The 23014-nt window shown below is 49.0% G+C and overlaps 2 protein-coding genes across 5 annotated transcripts in view; one reads left to right on the forward strand and one right to left on the reverse strand.

Annotated features, from left to right (window-relative positions):
* FAM118A (family with sequence similarity 118 member A) overlaps positions 1-9670 on the forward strand; it is a 27414-nt gene extending 17744 nt beyond the window's left edge. For all 4 annotated transcript variants that reach the window (XM_081083824.1, XM_081083823.1, XM_081083822.1 and 1 more), the window contains exons 6-9: positions 609-894; positions 2313-2342; positions 3089-3166; positions 7751-9670. In XM_081083824.1, the coding sequence (XP_080939950.1) occupies positions 609-894; positions 2313-2342; positions 3089-3166; positions 7751-7770 (414 nt within the window). In that variant the 3' untranslated portion in view covers positions 7771-9670. The remainder of the gene's footprint in view (positions 1-608; positions 895-2312; positions 2343-3088; positions 3167-7750) is intronic.
* SMC1B (structural maintenance of chromosomes 1B) overlaps positions 9587-23014 on the reverse strand; it is a 57986-nt gene continuing 44558 nt past the window's right edge. The window contains exons 18-24 of the mRNA XM_081083820.1: positions 20835-20933; positions 18721-18877; positions 18095-18249; positions 16906-17057; positions 14629-14698; positions 12073-12183; positions 9587-10923 (exon numbers count right to left, since the gene is read on the reverse strand). Coding sequence (XP_080939946.1) covers positions 10822-10923; positions 12073-12183; positions 14629-14698; positions 16906-17057; positions 18095-18249; positions 18721-18877; positions 20835-20933 — 846 coding nt within the window. The 3' untranslated portion in view covers positions 9587-10821. The remainder of the gene's footprint in view (positions 10924-12072; positions 12184-14628; positions 14699-16905; positions 17058-18094; positions 18250-18720; positions 18878-20834; positions 20934-23014) is intronic.

A 23014-nucleotide genomic window follows, 5' to 3' on the forward strand; every position in this document is an offset into this window, starting at 1 on the left:
TTAAATATATTTTTTTGGTTTCAGAGAGGAAGGGAGAGGGACAGATAGAAACATCAGTGAGAGAGAAGCATTGATCGGCTGCCTCCTGCACATCCCACACTGGGATCGGGCCCCACTGCAGGCCCGAGTGACGCCACGCAGCCTTTCTTTCCCTGTGCCCACCCCCCTGGCTGCTGTCACTGGTCCCTCCTCAGCATTGCTGCCCTCCCTCCCCAAACCCTATTCTCCTGACGCCAGCCTCCTGCCCCCCCAAAGTTTCTGTCTGTGATCCACTGAGACACGTTAATTCCAGGGTGTGGCATGTGCAGTTCTGAATGGCACATTTCCATTTCATGTCCTTATTTTGTGTTTTAAAATTGTACACGATTTTAGAAAATTTGCATTGAGTGGGCACTCAGCTCAGAATCGGTGGGCAGGGTGGGCTGCAGGCTGTGCTGACGTCGGTTCGTGTAACCTGGACGTTGCCTGCGGCCTGGAGACAGGGCTGCCTCTGCCTGTTCCTCAGTGGCTCTGGGGCAGGCTGCCCGGAGCGGATGACTTAGCAGCGCAGTTGTGGGCCGGGCCCTGCCGAGCGCCAGCCGAGCGGCTCACGCCCCGTTGTCCCCCAGGAGGTGTTCCAGAGCCTGTACCGCACCAGGTCCTTCCTGTTCGTGGGCTGCGGGGAGACCCTGCGCGACCAGATCTTCCAGGCGCTCTTCCTGTACTCGGTGCCCAACAAGGTGGACCTGGAGCACTACATGGTGGTGCTCAAGGAGAGCGAGGACCACTTCTTCAAGCACCAGGCCGACATGCTGCTGCACGGCATCAAGGTCGTGTCCTACGGGGCCTGCTTCGACCACTTCCCGGGGTACGTGCAGGACCTGGCCACGCAGATCTGCCGGCAGCGGAGCCCAGGTACGCAGCCTTCGCTCTCCGCGTAAAGCCCCAGGCCTGCCAGCGTTTCCTTTTTTTTTTTTAGATATAATCTACACACCACAAAATAAAACGGAGATGTTTTTTGAGCTCTTATTTTACATACCATTAAATTCACCAGCTTTTAGTTATTTCCCCAAACTGTCCCCGTGTACTTTAATCATGGAGGACCGGGTGACAGTGTAGTCTGCGGAGCCGACAGCTGTGCGTGGAGCCGCACACATCGGCTCAGGTGCAGAGGCCACGCTTCAAGGAGCTGCCCGGGGCGGAAAGCACGTCCGGCCGATGCTGCACGCCTGCCCTTCACAGAGCAGCGGGCAGAGGGCGCCCAGGACGACAGCTTCATTCAGATCCTACCTTCCGAGCTCGTTAACTGCCTCTCCTTGGCCCTTCTCCTGGGAGGTGCTCACCTGCCGGGAGTGACCGAGGTTGCAGAGCGACTCCTACCTCGGTCAGCTCGACACAGGGCAGCTGCCGGCTTGGAGTCTTATAAATCATGGATGACGCGACTGGAAGAGCCTGTATCGGCTGTCCTTGAAGAGTAACAGGAAACGCAGGCCCCCACACGGCCTTGGGCGCAGCACGGGGATGGTAGCAGATGGGACCAGCTGTGAGGACTAGAGTCACCGAGACCATGGCGCCCTCCAGCACCTGAGTTTCCCCACCAGCCCTTTCTGTAAATAGCAAAGTGGGCCGCTTGAGGGCGTTGCCATTGTGCCCTGAGTCGAGCTGACCAACGGAAGAGCCGGTTTCTTACCGAGGAGCAGGGAGCTGCGCTGTGGCCCGTGGCTGTGAAGTTCACATTTGTGACCCTATTCCTGTTTACGCACGGTCCCCAGTGCGGCCAGCAGCTGATTATAGGTGTGGGCTGAGCTCAGAAGTGAATGATGTGCCTGGCTGGGGCTCAGGTGCTTTGAAGCTGGAATGGGGTCCTGGACTCAGCAGGGGGAACCGTCCCCCTCCGGTGTCCCTGAGCAGGGCTCTGATGGCTCTGGAGAGGGATGGCGTTCTCGCCACCTCTGCCCCTGACCGCCACCTCTCGCCTCCGCACGCACAGGCCGTGGGCACCGGGCACCAGGACCTGATGTGAGCCTGCATGGGCTCGGCTCCCGGAGCGCTGGGGGCCTTGCAGTCTGTGCCTCGGGGACATCTGTACTTGGCTTGTGAGGTGCCTCTCCTGGCTGGGGAGGGTGGCACACGGTGAGGACAGAAACGGTGACCGCGGTGCCATCCCTGCCCCCTGCAGCGCCGGGGCTTCATGGGTGACCCCTTCGAGGTGGAGAGCAAGGACCCTAACCAGCCTGGGGCTGACGGTGGCCACGCTGGGCAGCAGCCTCACCACCCCTGCAGCTGGAGGGGCGCACGTGCCTCCGTCTCTGACTGTTTTTCCTTTCTTCCAGATGCCGACAGAGCGGACAGCACCACGCTGGGTAAGGCGCATCTTGGTTTTGCCGACACGTTCCATTGCCTTCCTGCTGCTATTTGTAAATCATAGACACGTCCTCACATTCAGCACCGGCCTGAGAGGACACAGTAGCGCTGGGACAGGCCTGCCACCGGGAAGGGGCGACAGCGCCCCCCCCGCCGGGAGCACAGTGCAGTGGAACACGGCCCGAGGACACTCCTGTCCCCCAGCCCGGCTTGGCATCAGCTGAGGGGTGGTCATGGCCCGTCCCCTTCAGAAGTTTAACTGCAAAGGTTCTAAGCTTTAGAAAATGTTCTATTTAACATGTGTTTGAAATGCAAATGCTTTTTCTACTGCTCCACTCTGCCTGCCTCTGTCTATACACGAGGCTGCCCGCGGCCTCCTGGGGTGAGTGGGGCTCTGGCCTGCACGCTGGGCAGTTTGTGGGTCAGAAGAGGCTCAGCTGGGAGCGGGGCCTCCATGTGCAGCCCCCGCCTCCCTCCCGCTGGGCTCAGTGGCCCAGACACGGCTCTTCCGAGCGGTGGGCTCAGTTCAGGAAGAAAGCGGTTCGGGATCACAGCAGCTCAGGAATGACAGAGGGACATCTGTGTGCTCAGCTCCCCGCTCCCCTGCGTCTGTGCGGGACACGGCTGTGTTGCTGTCTCCCTTCCACGGCCTCCAGGGCCGCCTCCTGAGCCCCTGGCTGAGCGGGTGTGGCCTCAGGGCGTGGAGCAGCAGCTTTCTAACGAGCGTCTCCTCGTCTCCTCGCAGGGAGCGGGTGCCAGGACTGCGCCAAGAGGAAGCTGGAGGAGAACGGAATTGAAGCTTCTAAGCAGCTCCGGCCCTCAGGTACCCAGGCTTCCTGTGGGCCCCAGGGGGCCTGCCTGTGGGTGGGGCCGGCGCTGCCGCTCACTGCCCTTGTCCGGGAGGAGGGAAGAGGGATGCCTGTCACTCCAACTGCCCGAGGGACCCACTCCAGACACTTCTGTTCATTTACATTAACGTGTTGCTGAAAAAAATACGTAGAGAACATGTGAGGTCAGCAGTGAATTTTCACAAGGTGAATACACCCACGTATCCCATCCGGTTCCAGACGCAGAGCAGTGTTGGGAACCCCCCCCCCCCACTTTTCAGTCACCCCACCACCACCCAAGGGTGACTGCTGTCTTAGGCGCCCAGGTTTCCCGTCAAAGAGGGTCTGGTGCAGGGGTGGGCAAACTTTTTGACTCGAGGGCCACAATGGGTTCTTAAACTGGACCGGAGGGCCAGAACAAAAGAATGGATGGAGTGTTTGTGTGAACTAATATAAATTCAAAGTAAACATCATTACATAAAAGGGTACGGTCTTTTTTTTTTTTTTAGTTTTATTCATTTCAAACGGGCTGGATCCGGCCCGCGGGCTGTAGTTTGCCCACGGCTGGTCTGGTGCAACCCCGTTCCCAGTGCTCTGTGGGCGCCTGTCTGGGCACTTGGTATTGAATTCCATGAGAGTGTTTTTCTGGATTCTTATGTATGCCGTGCTCCATTTCCCCGTTTCTTCATTCTGGAACAATCTGTGGCTTCCTTGGTTATGCCCATCTTCTTCCCGCTCTTGGATTCACACTGCTGTCCACTGCAAATTTCTTTCTCTTTTTTTTTTTAATTAAATCTTTATTGTTCAGATTATTACATTTGTTCCTCTTCTTTCCCCCATAACTCCTCTCCTCCCAGTTCCCACCCCACCCTCCACCCTCACTACCCACCCACTGTCCTCATCCATAGGTGCATGATTTTTGTCCAGTCTCTTCCCGCATCCCCCACACCCCTTTCCCCCCCAAGAATAGTCAGTCCATTCCCTTTCTATGTCCCTGATTCTATTATAATCAACAGTTCATTCTGTTTATCAGATTATTTAGTCACTTGATTTTTAGATTCACTTGTTGATAGATGTGTATTTGTTGTTCATAATTTGTATCTTTACCTTTTTCTTCTTCTTCCTCTTCTTAAAGGATACCTTTCAGCATTTCATATAATACTGGTTTGGTGGTGATGAACTCCTTTAGCTTTTCCTTATCTGTGAAGCTCTTTATCTGACCTTCAATTCTGAATGATAGCTTTGCTGGATAAAGTAATCTTGGTTGTAGGTTCTTGGTATTCATCACTTTGAATATATCTTGCCATTCCCTTCTGGCCTGCAAAGTTTCTGTTGAGAAATCAGCTGACAGTCGTATGGGTACTCCCTTGTAGGTAACTGAGTTTCTTTCTCTTGCTGCTTTTAAGATTCTCTCTTTGTCTTTTGCTCTTGGCATTTTAATTTTGATGTGTCTTGGTATGGTCCTCTTTGGGTTCCTTTTGTTTGGGGTTCTCTGTGCTTCCTGGACTTGTAAGTCTATTTCTTTCACCAGGTAGGGGAAGTTTTCTGTCATTATTTCTTCAAATAGGTTTTCAATATCTTGGTCTCTCTCATCTTCTGGCACCCCTATAATTCTGATGTTGGTACGCTTGAAGCTGTCCCAGAGGCTCCTTACACTATCTTCGTATTTTCGGATTCTTTTTCATTTTGCTTTTCTGGTTGGGTGTTTTTTGCTTCTTCGCATTTCAAATCTTTGACTTGATTCTTGCGCTCCTCTGGTCTGCTGTTGGGAGTCTGTATAATATTCTTTATTTCTGTCAGTGTATGCTTAATTTCTAGTTGGTCCTTTATCACAACCTCGAGGGTCTCACTAGATTTCTTGAGGATCTCACTGCATTTATTGGCGGTTTCTAGAAAGTTCTTGAAAAACCTTAAAAGTGTGGTTTTGAACTCTATATCCAGTAGTTTGCTTTCCTCCATTTCTGTCATTTGTGTCCTGTTTCTTTGTCTCCACATTTTTTATGCTTCCCTGTGTTGATAAAGTGGTTTTCTGTGCTAAGTGTCTTCTAGGGCCCGGTGGCTCAGCCTCCCCAATTACCTGAGGTGGACACTCTTGGTGCACCCCTTTGTGGGCTTTGTGCACAGTCTTGTAGTTAAGCCTTGATTGTTGTAGGTAATACTGGGAGGATTTGACCTCCAGGCCAATTGGCTGTGAGAATCAGCTGTGTCTACAGTGGGAGAACTTCTGTGCTGAAGACACCCTTATGGGGCAAGACTTGCTTCAGTGGGGCTTTGGTGCTCACTGAGTCAGCCCCCTGAGTGTGTCCCTTATGGATCTGTGGAGTTATAATTGGATGGCCCCACTCCGACCACTGGGAACACTGGCTCTTGGATCTAAGGAGGTGCTAATCTAGCCTTTGCCTGAGGCTACCCTGCAGAAGCCAGCTGTAAAGCAATGCAAGTTGCCCTGGGGCCTTGGGCAGCTGCAGTTTGTTAAGTAATTTTCAGATTACAAAGGGCCGGGCCTTTCATATACAAAAGCCTCCATGCACATGCATGGCTTGGGCAGGGCGGAGCCCCAGGGGATAAACTGGGAGGGTGGAGCGAGCAGTATGGCTGCTCTCAGTCCTGTCCTCAGAGGCCCCGGCAGTCGCTGTGTGTGCCTCTGAGAGAAAGCTGCCCTGGAGTTCTGACCGATGCCAGACAGTCCCGTTTCTCCCGTATGAGTCTGGGTCCCCAGAGACTTGCCTGGAACTGGAGCTCAGAGCCTGAGACTCCCTCCCGATTGAAAAAGACAATCGTGACCTCAGCCACCAGCCCTCTCCGCATGCACCTCTGCACCTTTGTATTTCACTTCCGCACCGCACCTCCTCTGAGTCTCAGTGTGCTTTTCTCTTTCCTTCTAGTTGTAGAATTTCCACTCAGCCAGCCTTCCTGTGGTTCTGGATGTTGTCTGTTCCGTCTTTTAGTTGTATTTTTGAAGTGGTTGTGCGAGGCACCAATCTCCAGTGTTTACCTATGTCGCCATCTTGGTTCTCTCCCACTGCTGATTTCTACTGTCCACTCCTGTAACGTCTTCATTTTCATTTTCTGTCTCCATTTTTTTAAAATCTTTCTGCGAGATTTCCACAGTTACCTTCTAGCCTCTGGGTTCAGTGATTCTGACAGCGTGGTGGCTAGTTTCCAGGTGCTCTTGTGTTCTGAGTTGTTCTGCCTCAGCATCTGTTATTTAGGACTGTGATACCATCTCAGGTCTCTAAGAAAGCAGAGGCTTCCCTCGGTACCTGACTCGCTCCATCTCTGAAAACCCCATTGGTGGGGAGGGTTTTCAGGTAACAGTTTATTTCTTATTACTTTATAAGGAATTTCAGTAAAACACTCTAAACACCACACAGTAACCCACAGGAACTTCTGGAGCTCCACAGCATGTGCCCTGTCAGTTGCCTATTTATTTCACATTTAAACTCCCCCCTGGGTATGTTTGAGCCACTCTGCGACACTGCATTTCCTTCTACAACACAGGGACCACGTACTGTTGAATAGTCTGTTGTAGATGTAAAGGCTCATAATGATGCAAGTGACACTCAACCAGAGGAAGTCAACAAGCACGGCAGTTGTTGACATTGGCTGCTTGCAGGGTAGGTGGTGGCCCGAGGTAGGACTGGTGGCTGGAGAGTGGACGGTCTTCTGTCCCTCGGGGGGCGGAGGAGAGCGGGCGCTGGGGACCTCGTGGAGGACAGTAGCGGCTCCCATGGCCTCTCCTCGGTTTGGTACACATTCAGGGCACTTAGTAGAACGTCACTGAGCGGCCGCTAGAGGGAGCGTTCCTCCGTGATAGCATTTTGGATAAATTCTTTGTGGTCTTATGGGTTGTGAATTCAGCTCGTGGAGACTGAATAAAATCAAACAAGACTAGTGTCTTCGAGTTGTGTCCTTGTGGCCAGTGTTCCTTTCCTGCGGCGTCTTCAGGGCCGCAGATGTGTGAGAGGCTGGCCCAGAGGTGGTCTTGCCGGACCGTGGGTTTCTGCTGCTGCTGCTGTGAACACACAGCCTTCTCGCGAGGGGGGCACTCGGAGCGGGGTGCTGCAGGCGGCAGGCTTTCTGCTGGTGGACAGGGTGTGAGCCGGCAGCGTCCACAGCCTGCTTCTCCCAGCAGCTTCTGCCCTGCAGGCCTTGGTCTCTTTCTTGCAGGAAGCTGGCCTGTCCTGCGTGCGGGTGAGTCCCAGGTTCATCTTCGCGCTGCGGGCCATCCTGCGCAGGCGGGAGAGCTGAGGGGGAGCTGTGGGCTCCCCTTGCCACAGCCGCCTCCGTCTGCACTTGACCAGGCGCCATCACATGTGCTGACACCGCCTCTGCCCCTACGAAGGGAGGAGCACCCACGTTCACGGGCGGTTTCCACGGCTCTTACAAAGCCCAGTGCCCCGGCGGGCGCTTCCAGCACAAAGCCATTTCTGGACAGTGGCTACTGTTCCCAGCATGGAGGCGTTTTCTGAGTCTTCAGCACATGAGAAAAACAAAGTTTTCTGGAATAGAAATCCTATGGCAAATACTTTTTTGAGCTGAACCTCACATCTTGTGTTCCTTTCTTTCTGTTTAAACAGATGATGCTGGTGCATCTTGAAATCTTTAAAACCGACAAACCTGCAACTTGAAAACCAGCCTTCTGTGACCACAGTGCCGTAGCGGACGATGAGGAATGTTCGAGGACTCGCACGGACCTCTCACTTCTAACCGTCATGTACCCCCCGAGAGCCCTGTGGGGTGTGGCCGCGGAGTAGGGGGGACAGTCCTACTGTGTGTCTAACTGCTCGGGGTGAAGTGCACACCTCAGGTATCCTCCGTGAGGACTGGCGGACAACTACCTCAGGGCCCGACGGTGGGAAGGGAGGGGCCTGGTGCTCCGGGCTCCCCGACACGCCCGTGGTCAGGTGCGCTTCCTAATAAAGGGGACAGTGGAGACTACAAGCAACAGTAGTTGCCAAAGAGGAAAGAAACTAGACTCTTAAATTTTATAATTTTTATGCGGAAACATGTTACCATAGAAAAAACTTTTAAGGTATGTTTGTTACGTTGTTAAGTAAAGAATGTTCGAGGTGTTGAATCTGCCAGTGAGAGTGATACGTCTTTTAAAAGAATGTCTGGATCAGTAGGGCTTCTTTGGAATGCCGTAATTGTAACTTAGTTCCAAAGAACAGCTGGTCCGTCCCTGAGGCGTTAGAGCATTCTCACGAAGAACCAGAGGCCTCTTCTTTTTTAGAGAGGGAGGGGGGCAGGGAGAAGCATCGATTGGTTGCCTTCCGTTAGTACGTTTAATAGGGATTAACCCTCAGCCTTCTGCACAGGGTGGTGCTCTAACCCCCTGAGCCGCCGGCGAGGGCAAAGGGCCTTTCCAATGGTGCAGTGCAGGGCGGTGCAAGTCCGCCTTGAGGCTGATAACTGAGCAGTTACAGGTGGAGCAGAGCAGGTTTTAAACTTGCAGTTAGAGCATCAATCCCAAGCTTTCCAGGTCTCTCACCTCCCAACGTTCTCTGCCATGGCACGTGACGGGGCACAGTGTGAGGCAGGCAGGCCTGGGGAAGGGGCTGCCGCACCCGTGTCTTGCTTCCCCGCTGGCAGGTGCTCAGCTGCCGGCAGTGCTGGGGCAGAGGGCGCAGAGGGTATGGTGGGTGGTTGCTCTGTGACTGTGGCAAAGGCCCTGCTCAGTCTGCTTTAGAGGCTGCCTACTTTCATGTGACACTTCTTGCCAAGCACGGCGACACTCCCCACTGATGGCGCCGGAACTGCCACAGGCACAAAGAACTAGAAACGTTAGGTTGGGATGTGTAGGTAGAGATGAGCTGGACCTGCTAAGACCTTTGTCTGCTTTCAAAAGCATGAAAAACAAATCCTTTATGCTACTCTGGTCATAAAACTTTCACTTCAACTCTGTGTGCTCAACTTTTCTCCAGTTATGACAAGGCTTGTTTTAATTTATTCAATGAGGATTTTTACCATGGTTGCCACTCAACTGTGAAATCAAGTGATTACTTGAATGTGTTTAGTGTTTGAAAAGCAAACATTAGACATTGTTTTTTTAAAGACTCACAAAGTGCGATCAGGGATGGATGTGTCTGAAGGTTGGGCAGACATGGGAGAGTGACGTGGAAGGAGGGAAGCCTGGAAAAGCGAGGCAGGGCCCCGCTCACGACCAGCTCCAAGTGCCACTCTGAGTGCCATGCCGGGGCGGCCTTGCCGTGAGGAGTGAGCCTGTCTGTAGTCAGTTCTGCCGTAACCCTTGTGTAAAATGCAGACTTAAAGCAACATGACTGATGAATGAGGAACAATTTGCGCACACCTGCTTTGCGTATGTAAGGCTCTGTCCGTGGGAAACTAGGTCAACTACCCTTCCACCACTGGACCCGACGTTGCCCACTACACAAGCCGACTTCTGGGCATTTTCAAGATAAAGTGCCATGTGTGCTATAATATTTGTGTGGTTCTTAACCTTGTAATATGTGTAAACTAGCTGTTATCTGGTTCCTATTTTGTTTTTGGAGTGTGGTGTTCCAGCCCGTGTCCTGTTGTGTGGTGGTTTGCATAGAAGGTGGTTTCAGGAACACAAGGATGCTGCCTGAGGACCTGCCGCCTGAGTCCAAGTGATGAGAACGGGCAGCCCAGGAAGAGGAAGGGGCCACAGCTCTGATGGCACTGAAGGGACATGACAGTGTTAAGCTGATGTCTTTCAAGGCAGGAAAGTCGGAGATTGAGGTGCTATTGCCGGCACTGAAACAAGGAACACGGAGACTGAGGTGTCTCTGTTCTCCAGTTCAGAGGAGCTGTGAGCAGGGAGCAAGGCTGTGACTGCACGTCTGGCACAGGGCGTCCTGTGTATACGCGACGTGAGTGTAGTTTGAAAGTGAGTCCGCTACTTCAGGAGCTACTCCCTGGTGGCACCTGGGCCCACGCAGTCTCCACTAGACCAGTAGCACCTCCGAATGTTCCATTCCGTCCTGAGATGGAAGTAAAGTCCTGCTGACTGTCTTTCCCACCTGGAACAACGCACTGAAATGGCAAAGTCAGTTGTTACTTGGGAAAGTCTGTTCATTTCCTTCTGAACAGAAATTACATTTAGAAAATGCAGATTGCGTTGAAGTGGACATAATTCAGTTTCACCTTAAAATTTTTGTTTATAAAACTGTAATTTGGAAACATTTGAAATTAGAGTATTTTTATTGATATTTTCATACATCAGTTCCTCTGAAATAATTTCTCAAAACCCAGGTTCAACACCCTATAACTAGGATATTCAGAAACCAAACGTTCTTAAATGGACAAGGCAAGACCAGAGTGAAGAGGATGTAGAATTCAAAATTTTTCTGGCTGGGCTTCAAAATGGAACTTGAAACTATGGTAACAAAATTGTACCTTTTTTTTTTTTTTTTAAATCGTTCAAAGCTAACTCTTCCAGGAAACTTTCCCTACGGGAGCGGGGCCTAAACACTCCTAACGGAAGTGAGCAGCAGCTTCTTTGCTGGTAACGGTTCAGCTTTCTCAGACGGCACACAGGCTGGCTGCCTCCAGAAGTTGGTGACTCAACAGTTTGAACACTAGAGTGAGAATTGAACAGTGATGACCTGACCACAGCTAACTCATCCGCTCTGAGAGCCGGCAGCTGCGCCGGGGCACTCGGACCCTAGCGGGACTCTCGCTGTCTCCTGCTGCCTTCTTCGCCTTCAGTGTCTGGATACTGAGAAAGATCTAAAGTCAGAACTCGGCTGAACATGTAGTCATCGTGCTGAAATGAAGAGCAGACAGCTAAGTTAGTCCTTCTACAAAGGAAAAGGTGCTATTAAGCCTAAAACAAGAGCCAGTAGTGAATTTGGACTTGCATTTGAAAGGAAACGTATGGTATGGCCACCTCAGAAGGTATCAATGGCTTGCATTTACATCAGCTTGCTATTAGCTCATTTCTGTATTACCCGGACAGGGTATCAGGATGTGCCACGCCAAAATATGGCTCTGGCATGTGGACTGTTGGAGCTACTGAGATGCAGGGAAAGCTCTAACACTGGCCACAAGTCCTGCTTTTCTAAATTCACACCTTCCCTACTCTAACGACTGCTGTCAACGAAAGGCACCTATGTGATCTGCAGAGCAGACGTGGCTTGGTCACCATGCTTTCCTGGTCACCTTCCACCTCTGCTCCCCCTCCCCCTGCTCCTTTCCTCACTTCAGCCTAAGACTGGAGAGGAGCCCAAGTTCTAGCCACCCCTTTGGGTTACTCAGCCATGATGCTCCTGCTTGCTTTTCTGTCTTGCCAGTCTGATTTGCAGGCCCAGCCAGAGCCGCCAAGGTGGCAGGCTGTTTAGACTGTTCTCCTCCCGTACCCCGTGGGAGAATTTTCATTTCTCTACTGCAGCACATCTCTAGTGGCCCCCTAACAATTTGTAGGCGCAGGAAGGGAAATTTTTATCTTAGCATCTCATTGTCCAAAAATGGAACGATCAGAAATCCTCCATTACCTCGAGTATTTTGAATAGCTTAAGAAAGATTTGTTCACTTCTAAAAGTTACTATACAACTTGGAACTTTCAGTCAATTTCTTTGCTTTGCCCTCTGGTACTTTTTGGAAGATAAATGGTTCCTTATTAGTTCTACCACAATACATGTGCTTTTGCCTAAAACATTCAAACATTACAGAAATAGGAATACAGTATTACAGCTTACGTTGTGTAAATATGCTGTTATTTTATAAAGAAAATTCTGTAATTTTCAGTTTGTCTTTTCAGATCTTAAATCTTTGTACTGTCACAGAAAAATACCTGAATAGTTACTTTTAATCTTATTTAATTAAAAAATAATGTAAGCCTGTAGTTATCACTGCAGAAACCCAGCAGTATCTCCAGTCTCCAGGAGGAAAGGACGGGAAGGGTGCTCATCTTTACCTCTGGGTAGATGCCGATCAGGGCGTCAGCCTTGGCATAGAACTCCTCCTTGAGGGAGATGATTATCATCTGAAACTGTTCTTGAGTCTGCTCTTTGATGTAACTTGCTACCTGGTAGGAAGGAAAAAGCACACATTTCACCAGCAAGGAAGGCCTCGTTTCTGGGCCCGGGGCCAGTGATCCTGCAGGTCTGTTTGCCCGTGTAGGTGACAGGAACTTACTTGCCTCCCTGGTAATTTGGTAAACCCACTCCAACCACAGAAATAGCTCAGAGTCTAAAATAAGAGGTTAGGAAAGATACCTCTAAATCTATGATCTAAAACTTTAAGAATATTTTTAAGGATAAAACTCTGCCTTATCTACAATATGGTATAAAGCAAGCCTTTATTAACAGTATAAGAACTACCACTCAGATATTTTATGAGGGTGAAGAAGGGCTGGTATTTAAACTTCCAACTTCCTATTTTGCCAACTCAAAGCCTGAAAGAGGGATCCATGGCAATGACGTATTCATGACCCAGTCGTGTGGGGAGAGGTGGTTTCTTCAGGAAGGTCAGTTCCCCGGACCGAGCAGAACAGGAGAGTCTGCACAGAAATGGGTCTTAGTGAGCACCTGCTCAGAGCCTGGAGGGTGGTGACCTAGGACCCAAGCCACAGCTCAGAGACGCTTCCAGCTCCCGCTCTCCCTGCCTGGAGGGGGCTTCTCCGTGTGCCCCGGTCCTGGCTGCACCCGCGATGCTAAGGACGCAGCACCAGAGGCAGGAATGGCGAGCTTCAGGGAGGAGTGAGTCATTAGGGAGCTGAACCCTGAGGAGGGAAACTGCTTTTGACTCAGAGAAGGAACTCCAACTTGAGGGGCACAGTAGTCATCCGATGCAGGATTGAGTCCCAGGATACTGACTGGATAGAAGAGGAAGGAGGATGCAAAGACGCAGGGCGTGCGTTTTGCCTGCGAAGTTGCCTGGGTAAGGGTTGGGCAACCTGATCACAAGCAGCGGTGGAGCTGCTGCTTAGCTGTTCATACTACAAAACTGCCCCGAGTGCGCAGTGGGGTGCCAGGAGCGCACACCCCTAAGGGAAACTGGGAGCAAAGAGGCTTTTAATACACAGGATAGGTGATGACAGGTCTTATGCTAGACCTAGTACCTGGGGATACCATGAATACGTCTGAATTTTGCAAGAAGATACGGACATCCTAAATGCCACTGAGAAGATGCAGCCTACCAAAATAAGATGTCCCCTCACCCCCTGTAACAGAAGAAGGGATACAAAGTGCCCAAATGCCTTAAAGGGGCGATTTCTCCCAAATGAGTCAGGCCTGGAGTCCAGGTAGCTGACGCGGACTGGTTGGCATTCGGACTGGTTGGCATTCGAGGTGTTCTGTGTTCCTAGCATTCTCTCCGACAGTCTGGCAGGGCACAGCATGTGGCTCTTGCCTGTCCTCCACAAGGTCCAGGGACCAGTGTATGGGTCTGAAGTTGTGCTGTTCTATGTCCACTGTGACATGTCCAGAGAGCAGGCTCCCAGAGAGGTGGGTTAGACGAGTGCCCCTTGGGAATGCTGAGAGGCAACCTTCATGCCACTCGAAGGTGCCTCAGACTGTAGCTCCTGGAAGTCCTAACTCCCAAGCCTTCCAGACTTGGAAGAGAAGTCGGGGAGGTCAGCTTCAGAGACTCAGAACCTGAGTGGCACCCCAAGATCAGATGCATCTCTCAAAGGGGGACTCTCTAACCACGCTCACAGGACTAAGGTGTAAACCAGTTTACAAATGAATAATGAGAAACACATCGGCCGGCAGGACCAGGGCAGCCTCCTGGTCCAGCAGCAGCTGTAAATGCAAAGCCCAGCCGCTTCCGGAGGAAGGACGCGCCTGGCAGGAGAAGCAGGAGTCTCGTCATCTATCAGAAGTGGGTTTTCTCTGCAGGAAGGAGTCTGCGGGCCAGAGGGACCCCTCCCCTGGGGAGTGATGGGTCCTGCCAGTATTTGCCTCTGTCCTTCGGCCATATGTCCATGGTTGAACCACTCTCATGTCAAGAAGTGTGGCCTGAGAGCGCCCCCAGGTGGCTGTGTGTCTGCACTGATCATCAAGGCTGACCTCAGACTGGACTCTCAAGAGCTAGCTGTTTCCTTAGTTCCCTCGTCGTCTTAAATATTGAAAACACGATCCTGCACAAGTGCAGCCACTGGATAAATGTTCATAAATACAAGGGGGGGGGGTACAGTTTTGAACTTCAATTCTGAAATTTTAGTTAGAGATGTTAGTTTTGGATTTTATTAAAACTGATTTGGTCCTGTTTGCCACGGGACCTATTAGTGACTCTAAGGTCCCAACCTCTAGAATCAGGAGAGGCCTGCACCGCAACCTTCCCTCAACTCCATGCAGATTCCCCAACTCTGAGGCTCCCCTACATCTTGAATGGAACTTCCCTGAACCATGTTGCTTGTAGATACTGAATTGAAATTTGATTTTTAACCAACAGTTATCAAACAATTTTTGCTCAGGGCACACTGAATTCCAGGCGTCCTGCTGGAAATTAAATGCAGAAAGAAACTTACTTTGCCGATGTTCGTATTGTCCAGGGCGGCATCCACTTCATCCAGAACAAAGAATGGAGCAGGCCGGAAACTGGAAGAAATGAGAGGTTACCACTTCCCATTTGTTTTACAAAGACTCAGAGGAGAGGATTAACCTGATGCAGATACATCCTCTTGGATGCTGGTGTCTAGGTCACCAGTGAGCTGAACATTGCTAAATCCAATGACCAATTCTCAGTCTGTGTTCCAAGGGTCCTTTGTAGGTAGTACCTGGGGTGGTGCTCCCGCTGTTCCTCTGATGTCAAGGGTGACAGGGTCCCTCCCTCCCCCCTCCCCCTTTACTCACTGCTCCTTCCCAGTCTGGCCTGCGAACTCCTAGTCTCTCTATTGAACACTGCTGGTGCCGGTGCCCAGGGGGCTCAATGCTCAGAGTGCTCCTCTATCTAATTAGCTCCCTGGGTGGTTTCACCTGATCCCAAGGTTGTAAGTGACTCCACATGTGGATGGCTTCCACACTTCTGAGAGTTCTAATCTCCTGAACCAGTGGTTCTCAACCTTGGCTGCACATTAGAGTCACCTGGGAATCTTTTTAAAATCCTGATTTCTGGGCCTCATCCTCCAGAAATTCTGTTTCTTTGTTATGGGGTGAGGCCACAACATTAGTAACAAAGAAACAATTTCCGGAGGATGAGGCCCAGAAATCAGGATTTTAAAAAGATTCCCAGGTGATTCTAATGTGCAGCCAAGGTTGAGAACCACGAACTCTCACTGCACACATTTAACAGCTTCCTCAGCGATTCCACACGGGTGTCTGATAAACAGCTCAAACTCATCCAAAATCAAACGCCTCACCTGCCTGTCCAAACCGAATCCCTTCTGTGGTGTCCCTGTCCTCAGTTAATGGCAGCTGTTTCACTCCAGCTGATTAGGCCAGAACACTTGGAGCCATCCTGACTCCTCCATGCCCCATGCTTGTCTCTGATGATCCTCCTGCTCTCACCCTGGTCCAACACTAGTTCCCTAAAGGTTAGGGACTTAACCCATGCCTGACACTGCTGCACAGTCTCTTCTCCACCGAGGCCAGGCTCACTCTGGCCGTACAGGGCCTTTGCACTTGCTGATTGTTATGTCTACATTCTTGCTCCCCTAATTCCTTTGTATCTTTGCTCAATTGTTACCTTCTCAAAGAGGACTTCCCGGATGTCTCTCTTTAATATTGCAAACCCTTCCCTACTACTATCTCCATTCCTTGCTTTAATTTTTCTCCCTATAGCATTTGCTATTTGTCATAGTTTCACATTAGAGAATTCATTTGTTAATACACCTTATTTATCAACTGTCTTCCCGCCTAGAATGAAGTTATCTTTGAGATGGATTTTGCTTTGTTCTCTGCTCTCTCTCCAATGCCTAACCACCACCTGGCACAGTAAATATATGCTTATCTGTTGAATAAGGGGGTGGTGGGGGTGATACCTAGAAATCATCTTATTCTGGCAAGATTTACTCAACACAAGCTCCCAGTTAGACCCTGCTTGGCTTTCCCTAAGCCCCCTGCACTAATGGCATTTCTTTCCTGTAATGGCCTATTCCTCTTCCTTCTTGAGATCAATAAAAACCAGCTGCAGAACTTCCATGCTATTCTTCTTGACATGAGATAGAGGCAGCATCGTCTCCTGAGATCTTCGCCTAGTGCTCTGGATGCTGAAAGTTAACTGCCTTCATGTTGGCTAACTTTTCCTTTATTGATTTTATGAACAGTGCCACCATCAGTGGAAATGAGAGGTGAAACATTTTTTTCAGAAGAAACACTTTGCTTAACATTCTTTACTAAACAGCAGATCTCCAAATGTGGACCAGGAAAATAATATACAAGTTGGGTGCTTTTGTTTGATTGGGGTTTGTTATTGTTTTTCTTGCAATTCTGATGTCACATCTGGCTATTCCAAATATTTATTTTTCTTCCTCCTTTCTATAAATCTAAAATATCAGTAGCTACTGATAATAGAAATTTAATAAAAATCTGTTAAAGACTGAATTTTCTCTTAGATTATCTGTCTAAATTGTTATAGACGTAAAACATCACCTGAATTGTCTGGCTGGAGAAAACAGTTTTGTATTCACATACTGCTAAACACAACTAAAGACAAGCAATTAACAGGATTCTGTAGGACAAGCATGTCAAACTCAAAGGCTAACATGAGCCAAATAAACGAGGCCTGCGGCGCGACATGCCTGCTGTAGGAGGTCCATTTGGTTTCTGTGCTGATACAAAAGCCCCACAGCTCGCGGTGACCTCACCTGTGCACAGCGAACAGGAGCGCCAGAGCTGCCACACATTTTTCTCCCCCTGACAAGTTGTCCATCGGCATGAACCGTTTGCCGGGGGCCACACAGTTATAGCCGATTCCCTCCAAGTAAGGCTCTTCTGGGTTCTCAGGGCTAAGAAATGCCTGAAACACACGTTACTTAATTAGCAAAATCAGAAAAGCAATTAGTATATTTTAACTTGGATTTGCAACAGGCTTAACTGCAAAAATATTTTATCGGTTAGGTTTTCCTCCATTTTTGGGGAAAAATATCAATGCCTATAATGTATTTAGCTCTACATGCAGTCACAGGCAACAGGGTTGTCTGGGTGGGAGAAGAGGAAAAGCATTCTAGCATACACGAAGAATCAGGCCTTCCACACTGCCATTCAAGCCACAGCAGCACATGCCAGTTTTTAAAAAGTCTTCATTCAGTTCACTCACTGGTCCATTCATTAACCATTTATGGAACACCTATTTGGGGCCATGTACTGTAGACTCAGATGAATCCTGCCCTCAAAGAGTTAATGGGACTTTTATAGCCCTGCTTTACTGAAACTAAGTAAATTATTTCTGGTTGAAATTCTAAATATCTGCTCTAGGATCAGCTCTCAGGCATAAAGGAACATCATGAGAAAGAGTAAAAGCAGATCCCCAAGACCCAATCTACATCTTTATTCCACATTCAACTCCATAGTATTTGCTGTGGATTTCGACAACGGAAGGCGTGCTTCCAGCAGAAACCACCATTACAATGGACATAACTGGATTGGAATCCAGCCTTTGGTTCTTCCCTTCCCTTTGTTACTCAGGTCACCTTCGTAAGCCCAGATCAGCCCTTTACCGAGATCCTCTGCATGACCCTGCCTCACTTCAGTTCTAGGAAATTAAATTAGGACCAGACAACAATTCCAGAAGTAAAGGGAACTTGGAAACCAAATGATTGAACCCACTCATTCTGCAGGGGAAGAAGCAGGACTAGAGAGAGCTGGACTTGTCCAGGCTGGCGATGCCAGAGTGGGGGACCGAACACAGGCCATAATGATAACCAGTCTTCATCAGCTGACTTCGTCCTGTCAGTGGGTCACTCAAATAATGTGGTGGGTATCTGTTTCCATCAGAAAAAAAGCACTACCAATAACAAAGCTTTTACTAACATTTTGGGGTAAAAAGATACATACTTGGGCACTGTTGTTTCTGCAGAGCTTCTTGTAGATTTGATCAATTGAGACTGAGATGTGCTCAAAACACTGGCTGAAAAGATCATATCTCCTTTTTTTCACCTGTTCAAACTCTTGCCTACACATTCTGGCTTCCTTTCTGCTGGCCTCAAAAGCTAAGAGAGAATCAGTGTTGTTTACTGTAGAGACCGTGGAGGGACTTCAACTTTAAAGCATAAATTATTTTTTAAATTAGATTTTGATTGTCTTGAATAAAATCTACATGGAAAATAACTCAATTTTAACTCCATGAATATGGCTCTTATAATTGACAAGCCCTTTTTCTGATAGGGTGAATTTTAAAATAATGACAAGTTCTAATACAGTATCTAATATGCCTATTATGCTAATATAAAATATATTACCTTCTCGAAAATAACCAATAAACTTGTTTTTTAATTAAAGCAGAACACTTTTCAAAAGGGAAGCAATTAGTGGTTCAGTATTGAAAGTACATATTAATATAAGACAACAAAGAAAAATATACATATAATAAAAACAAATGTACAATCCAGGGTGGGGTTGCTGAGAAGTGTTATAGAAATCAAAACCCAAACCCCCATGAGTATGATCTTGCTAAAGTTCACCATCTGTGGACTCCTGAAACCTGTCTCGGACAGTCTTTAGGTTCTCCAAGGCTCTGAAGTTCGGGGCTGCTGTCTTCAACAGGACTTCTTCTTGCGAGGCTACTTGTTGCAGAAGGAGTTTAAGGTGGGCCTCAACTTCCTTATCAGATTGTAGAGCCTGTTATTGGCAGCGAAGAGCAACAATTAGCACGCCTTCTAGATCCCAATCGCTAAGGGATCAGGCACAGAGCCCTGTGGGGTCTGGCCCTGTCGCCCGCCCTCCCACACGGCCCTCTCCAGGCTGCCATTCAGGTGCACTGTGTGTGCCCGCTCATTGGCTTCAGCTGGTGTGACAGACACTGCTCTCTTGGAATGTGCTTCACCTCCATATTAATCTGTCTAGAAAGCAACAATTCAGCTATCACCTTCATTTACTCTTTCTTTAGAAGTACTGACCATCTATTAGACACCGAGGATTCAACAATACAAACTTGCCCTTCAGGAGCGCTCTCTCTCTCTCTCTCTCTCTCTCTCTCTCTCTCTCTCTCTCTCTCACACACACACACACACACACACACACACACAGACACACGGCATCTACAGCATGTGGGACCCCAGCAGGCCAGCACGGGGACTGAGGGGCAGGGAGGGCCATCCCACCCACCTGGAGAGGATCACGAAAGCTGAAAGCCAAACAACGAAGAGCACTAGCTTGAGCGAGGAGGAAAGGGAGAAGGTGGTGGTGCAGGCCTGACCTTCTGGGAAAATGAGCTTCACCCCTCAGAGGGGGTGGTGAATATATGATAAAGATGACAATTTATTGGGAAAAGAATTATTGGAAAAACGTTGAGTAAATTGCTTAACTTAGGTACCTTTTTAAAAATATATTATTTCATACCATATCCTAAATTCAATTTCAGATGAATTAAAACGATAAACAGGAAAAAATATATTTATTCAATAATGAAGTAGGCAGGACTTTCTAAATAATAAAGCACTAAGTAGACTATAGGGAAGACAAAAGCTTTTTTCTGATTGCCTGAAGACACCACAGTACGATCAGAGCCCAACAAATGTAACAGAGCGTATGAAGAACATGAGATGAAAAGCCGTGGAGGACACTGCTCTCCGCGTCCCTGCAGTCACCATTTCTGCCTTCTCGCAAGCCCACGGAACCATTTCTCCCTCATGGGTCCGTGTACCTGGGGTGGGGGTGGGAGGGAGGCAACTGGTCAGGAATGAACATGTGTCCCAATTCAGGCCACTGTGATGAGGGGCCACTTGCTGCAGCTTTGCAGGAAAAGCCTCCTTAATGCTAAGAACAGCGCCACTGCAAACGCCTCTCCCCCTGAAGGTCCTGGTTTTGGCTGGAAAGCCAACAATGGCTGCAGTCGCTTTGCCCTCCTGAGAGCATCAGCCTCAGGACAGCCAGACACCAAGAGCAGAGCGCCCACGCCCACAGGTGGCTGAGAGCGCAGAGCTGCCCTGGTCTGTGCTCCGCAGCTGGGAAGGACGCCACCTACTGGGCACTGCCTGGGACCTGCTAGGGGACAGTGAGGATGCTGGAGCACGTTGGCTCCTTTTGTCCACTGCAGGACTTTTCAAAGACTTTCATGCTCATGGTGAATCTCCAAGAAGGGGGTCGCCTTTTAGAAAGCTGGCGACCAAGAAACCTTTCTTCTTTGGCAAGAGTTTCATGGTACAGTGTCCTACAAAACACTCAGTGAGAGATGCTGATACACACATTTAAAATGTAACCTATCTACACGATTTCTTTTTTTCTTTTTTTTAAATATATTTTATTGATTTTTTACAGAGAGGAAGGGAGAGAGATAGAGAGTTAGAAACATCGATGAGAGAGAAACATCGATCAGCTGCCTCCTGCACACCCCCTACTGGGGATATGCCCGCAACCCAGGTACATGCCCTTGACCAGAATCGAACCTGGGACCTTTCAGTCCGAAGGCCGATGCTCTATCCACTGAGCCAAACCGGTTTTGGCTACACGATTTCTTCATAAACCATTAGGAAACCTACCCCCTCCAGCACTTATGCTCCATGGACTAAAACTTATTCTGCTTTATTTAAATTTTCAATATACTGTTGGTCATAGACAACGAAAACCTTCCAATTACCTTCAAGTCCTCTCTCAGGGAGCTGTAGTCTATCTCAATGGCTGCTTCTCTTTCATAGATGTCCATTGTGGCCTGGCTGCTTTCCGCTTCAGTTCCCAGCTGAAAAACACAGGAGACCTTTCCTTGTTACCGGAAATGGCCGTCTCCACTCATCTGTCTGCTCCAGTTGACTACTGCCTCGCTCGGAGTAGAAGTGGAAATCGTGACGATGCCGCAGGGCCACGCAGGCCTGACCCCAGACGTCCGTGCCAGTCTCCCTGCGCCCACTCTGCTCCGGCTGCAAAGGGCAAGTGCACAGCCACCCAGGCCGGCCCACTGATCTCCACCTGGACAACAGTCCCTGAGATGTCTGTGTCCCTTCGCCACTCACCTACTTACCAACTACCTTTGCTTTGGCCACCAACAGCCTCTCCATCTAAGATGTAAACCTCCCCCCACCAATGCTCTCGACTCTTTCCTGCTGTTTTTTTGACCTGCACCCACCATGAGTGCATCATGTTTACCGTTTTGTGTGTGTGCCGACCTGTCCCCCACTCGCATGTGGAGGAAGGGATTTGGCACGAGTGTTCACTGTGACTGCCTAGTGCAACCCCCGGCGACACTTGTTTCAGTTTCAGCACGCATTAGCCTCTGAAGGAAGGGAGAGAAAGGAGGAACACAGAAACCAGCACTTATTCAGCTGCAGGCTTCCTGTCGGTGCAGCGCTGACACCAAACACCAAGATTCACAAATTAAAGAGAGAAAACCTGTGTCACCATTTCTTTCTAGATATTCTCTGAAAAACAAATGAGACTATTTTGGGAATTATGCCTACATTTGATGTAATATATGCTAAAACAGTTCACATAGAAGTTGAACCTGAATACAAAATGTGATACTGAATCCCCAAATCTCTCCATTCCATTTATGTAATTTGACATCGAATTTTGTATTCAACTTCCATGAGTCACCTGGTGACTTGCTACTCAAACCCTGGTCATGGGCCAGCACAATGAGCCTCACCTGGCAGCCGTGAGAATTGCAGACTCCTGCGCAACAAGAGCCCAGCTGCTTTAGGCCCCAGAAGATTCAGAACCAGTCATCTGGTGTGGGCTCCGCACGTGAGCATCTCCTGTGAGAACCTGGCAGGGGCAGGTAGCTCTCTCTGCGTCTGAACACCTCGAGGGGAAGGGCTACCTCAGGCTCCAACTCCGAGTGTATGACAATCACTTCGACCCAGGGCTCCTGCTCATCCTCTGGAGGACGGTTTCCGCCGCGTGCCTTTGCTATCCTGGGCTCTACAGAATACCTTGTGCAGCGTCCCCATTACACGCCACTACTAGACGTCCTGACGACATTTTATTTTAATTAAATCTTTATTGTTCAGATTATTACATTTGTTCCTCTTTTTCCCCCCCATAACTCCCCTCCTCCCAGTTCCTGCCCCACCCTCCATCCTCACTCCCCACCCACTGTCCTCATCCATAGGTGCACGATTTTTGTCCAGTCTCTTCCCGCATCCCCCACACCCCTTTCCCCCCCAAGAATAGTCAGTCCATTCCCTTTCTATGTCCCTGATTCTATTATAATCAACAGTTCATTCTGTTCATCAGATTATTTATTCACTTGATTCTTAGATTCACTTGTTGATAGATGCATATTTGTTGTTCATAATTTGTATCTTTACCTTTTTCTTCTTCTTCCTCTTCTTAAAGGATACCTTTCAGCATTTCATATAATACTGGTTTGGTGGTGATGAACTCCTTTAGCTTTTCCTTATCTGTGAAGCTCTTTATCTGACCTTCAATTCTGAATGATAGCTTTGCTGGATAAAGTAATCTTGGTTGTAGGTTCTTGCTGTTCATCACTTTGAATATATCTTGCCATTCCCTTCTGGCCTGCAAAGTTTCTGTTGAGAAATCAGCTGACAGTCGTATGGGTACTCCCTTGTAGGTAACTGAGTTTCTTTCTCTTACTGCTTTTAAGATTCTCTCTTTATCTTTTGCTCTTGGCATTTTAATTATGATGTGTCTTGGTGTGGTCCTCTTTGGGTTCCTTTTGTTTGGGGTTCTCTGCGCTTCCTGGACTTGTAAGTCTATTTTTTTCACCAGGTAGGGGAAGTTTTGTCATGATTTCTTCAAATAGGTTTTCAATATCTTGGTCTCTCTCATCTTCTGGCACCCCTATAATTCTGATGTTGG

The sequence above is a fragment of the Myotis nattereri genome, assembly GCF_964212035.1.
Source record: "Myotis nattereri genome assembly, chromosome: 2".
Lineage (NCBI taxonomy): Eukaryota > Metazoa > Chordata > Mammalia > Chiroptera > Vespertilionidae > Myotis > Myotis nattereri.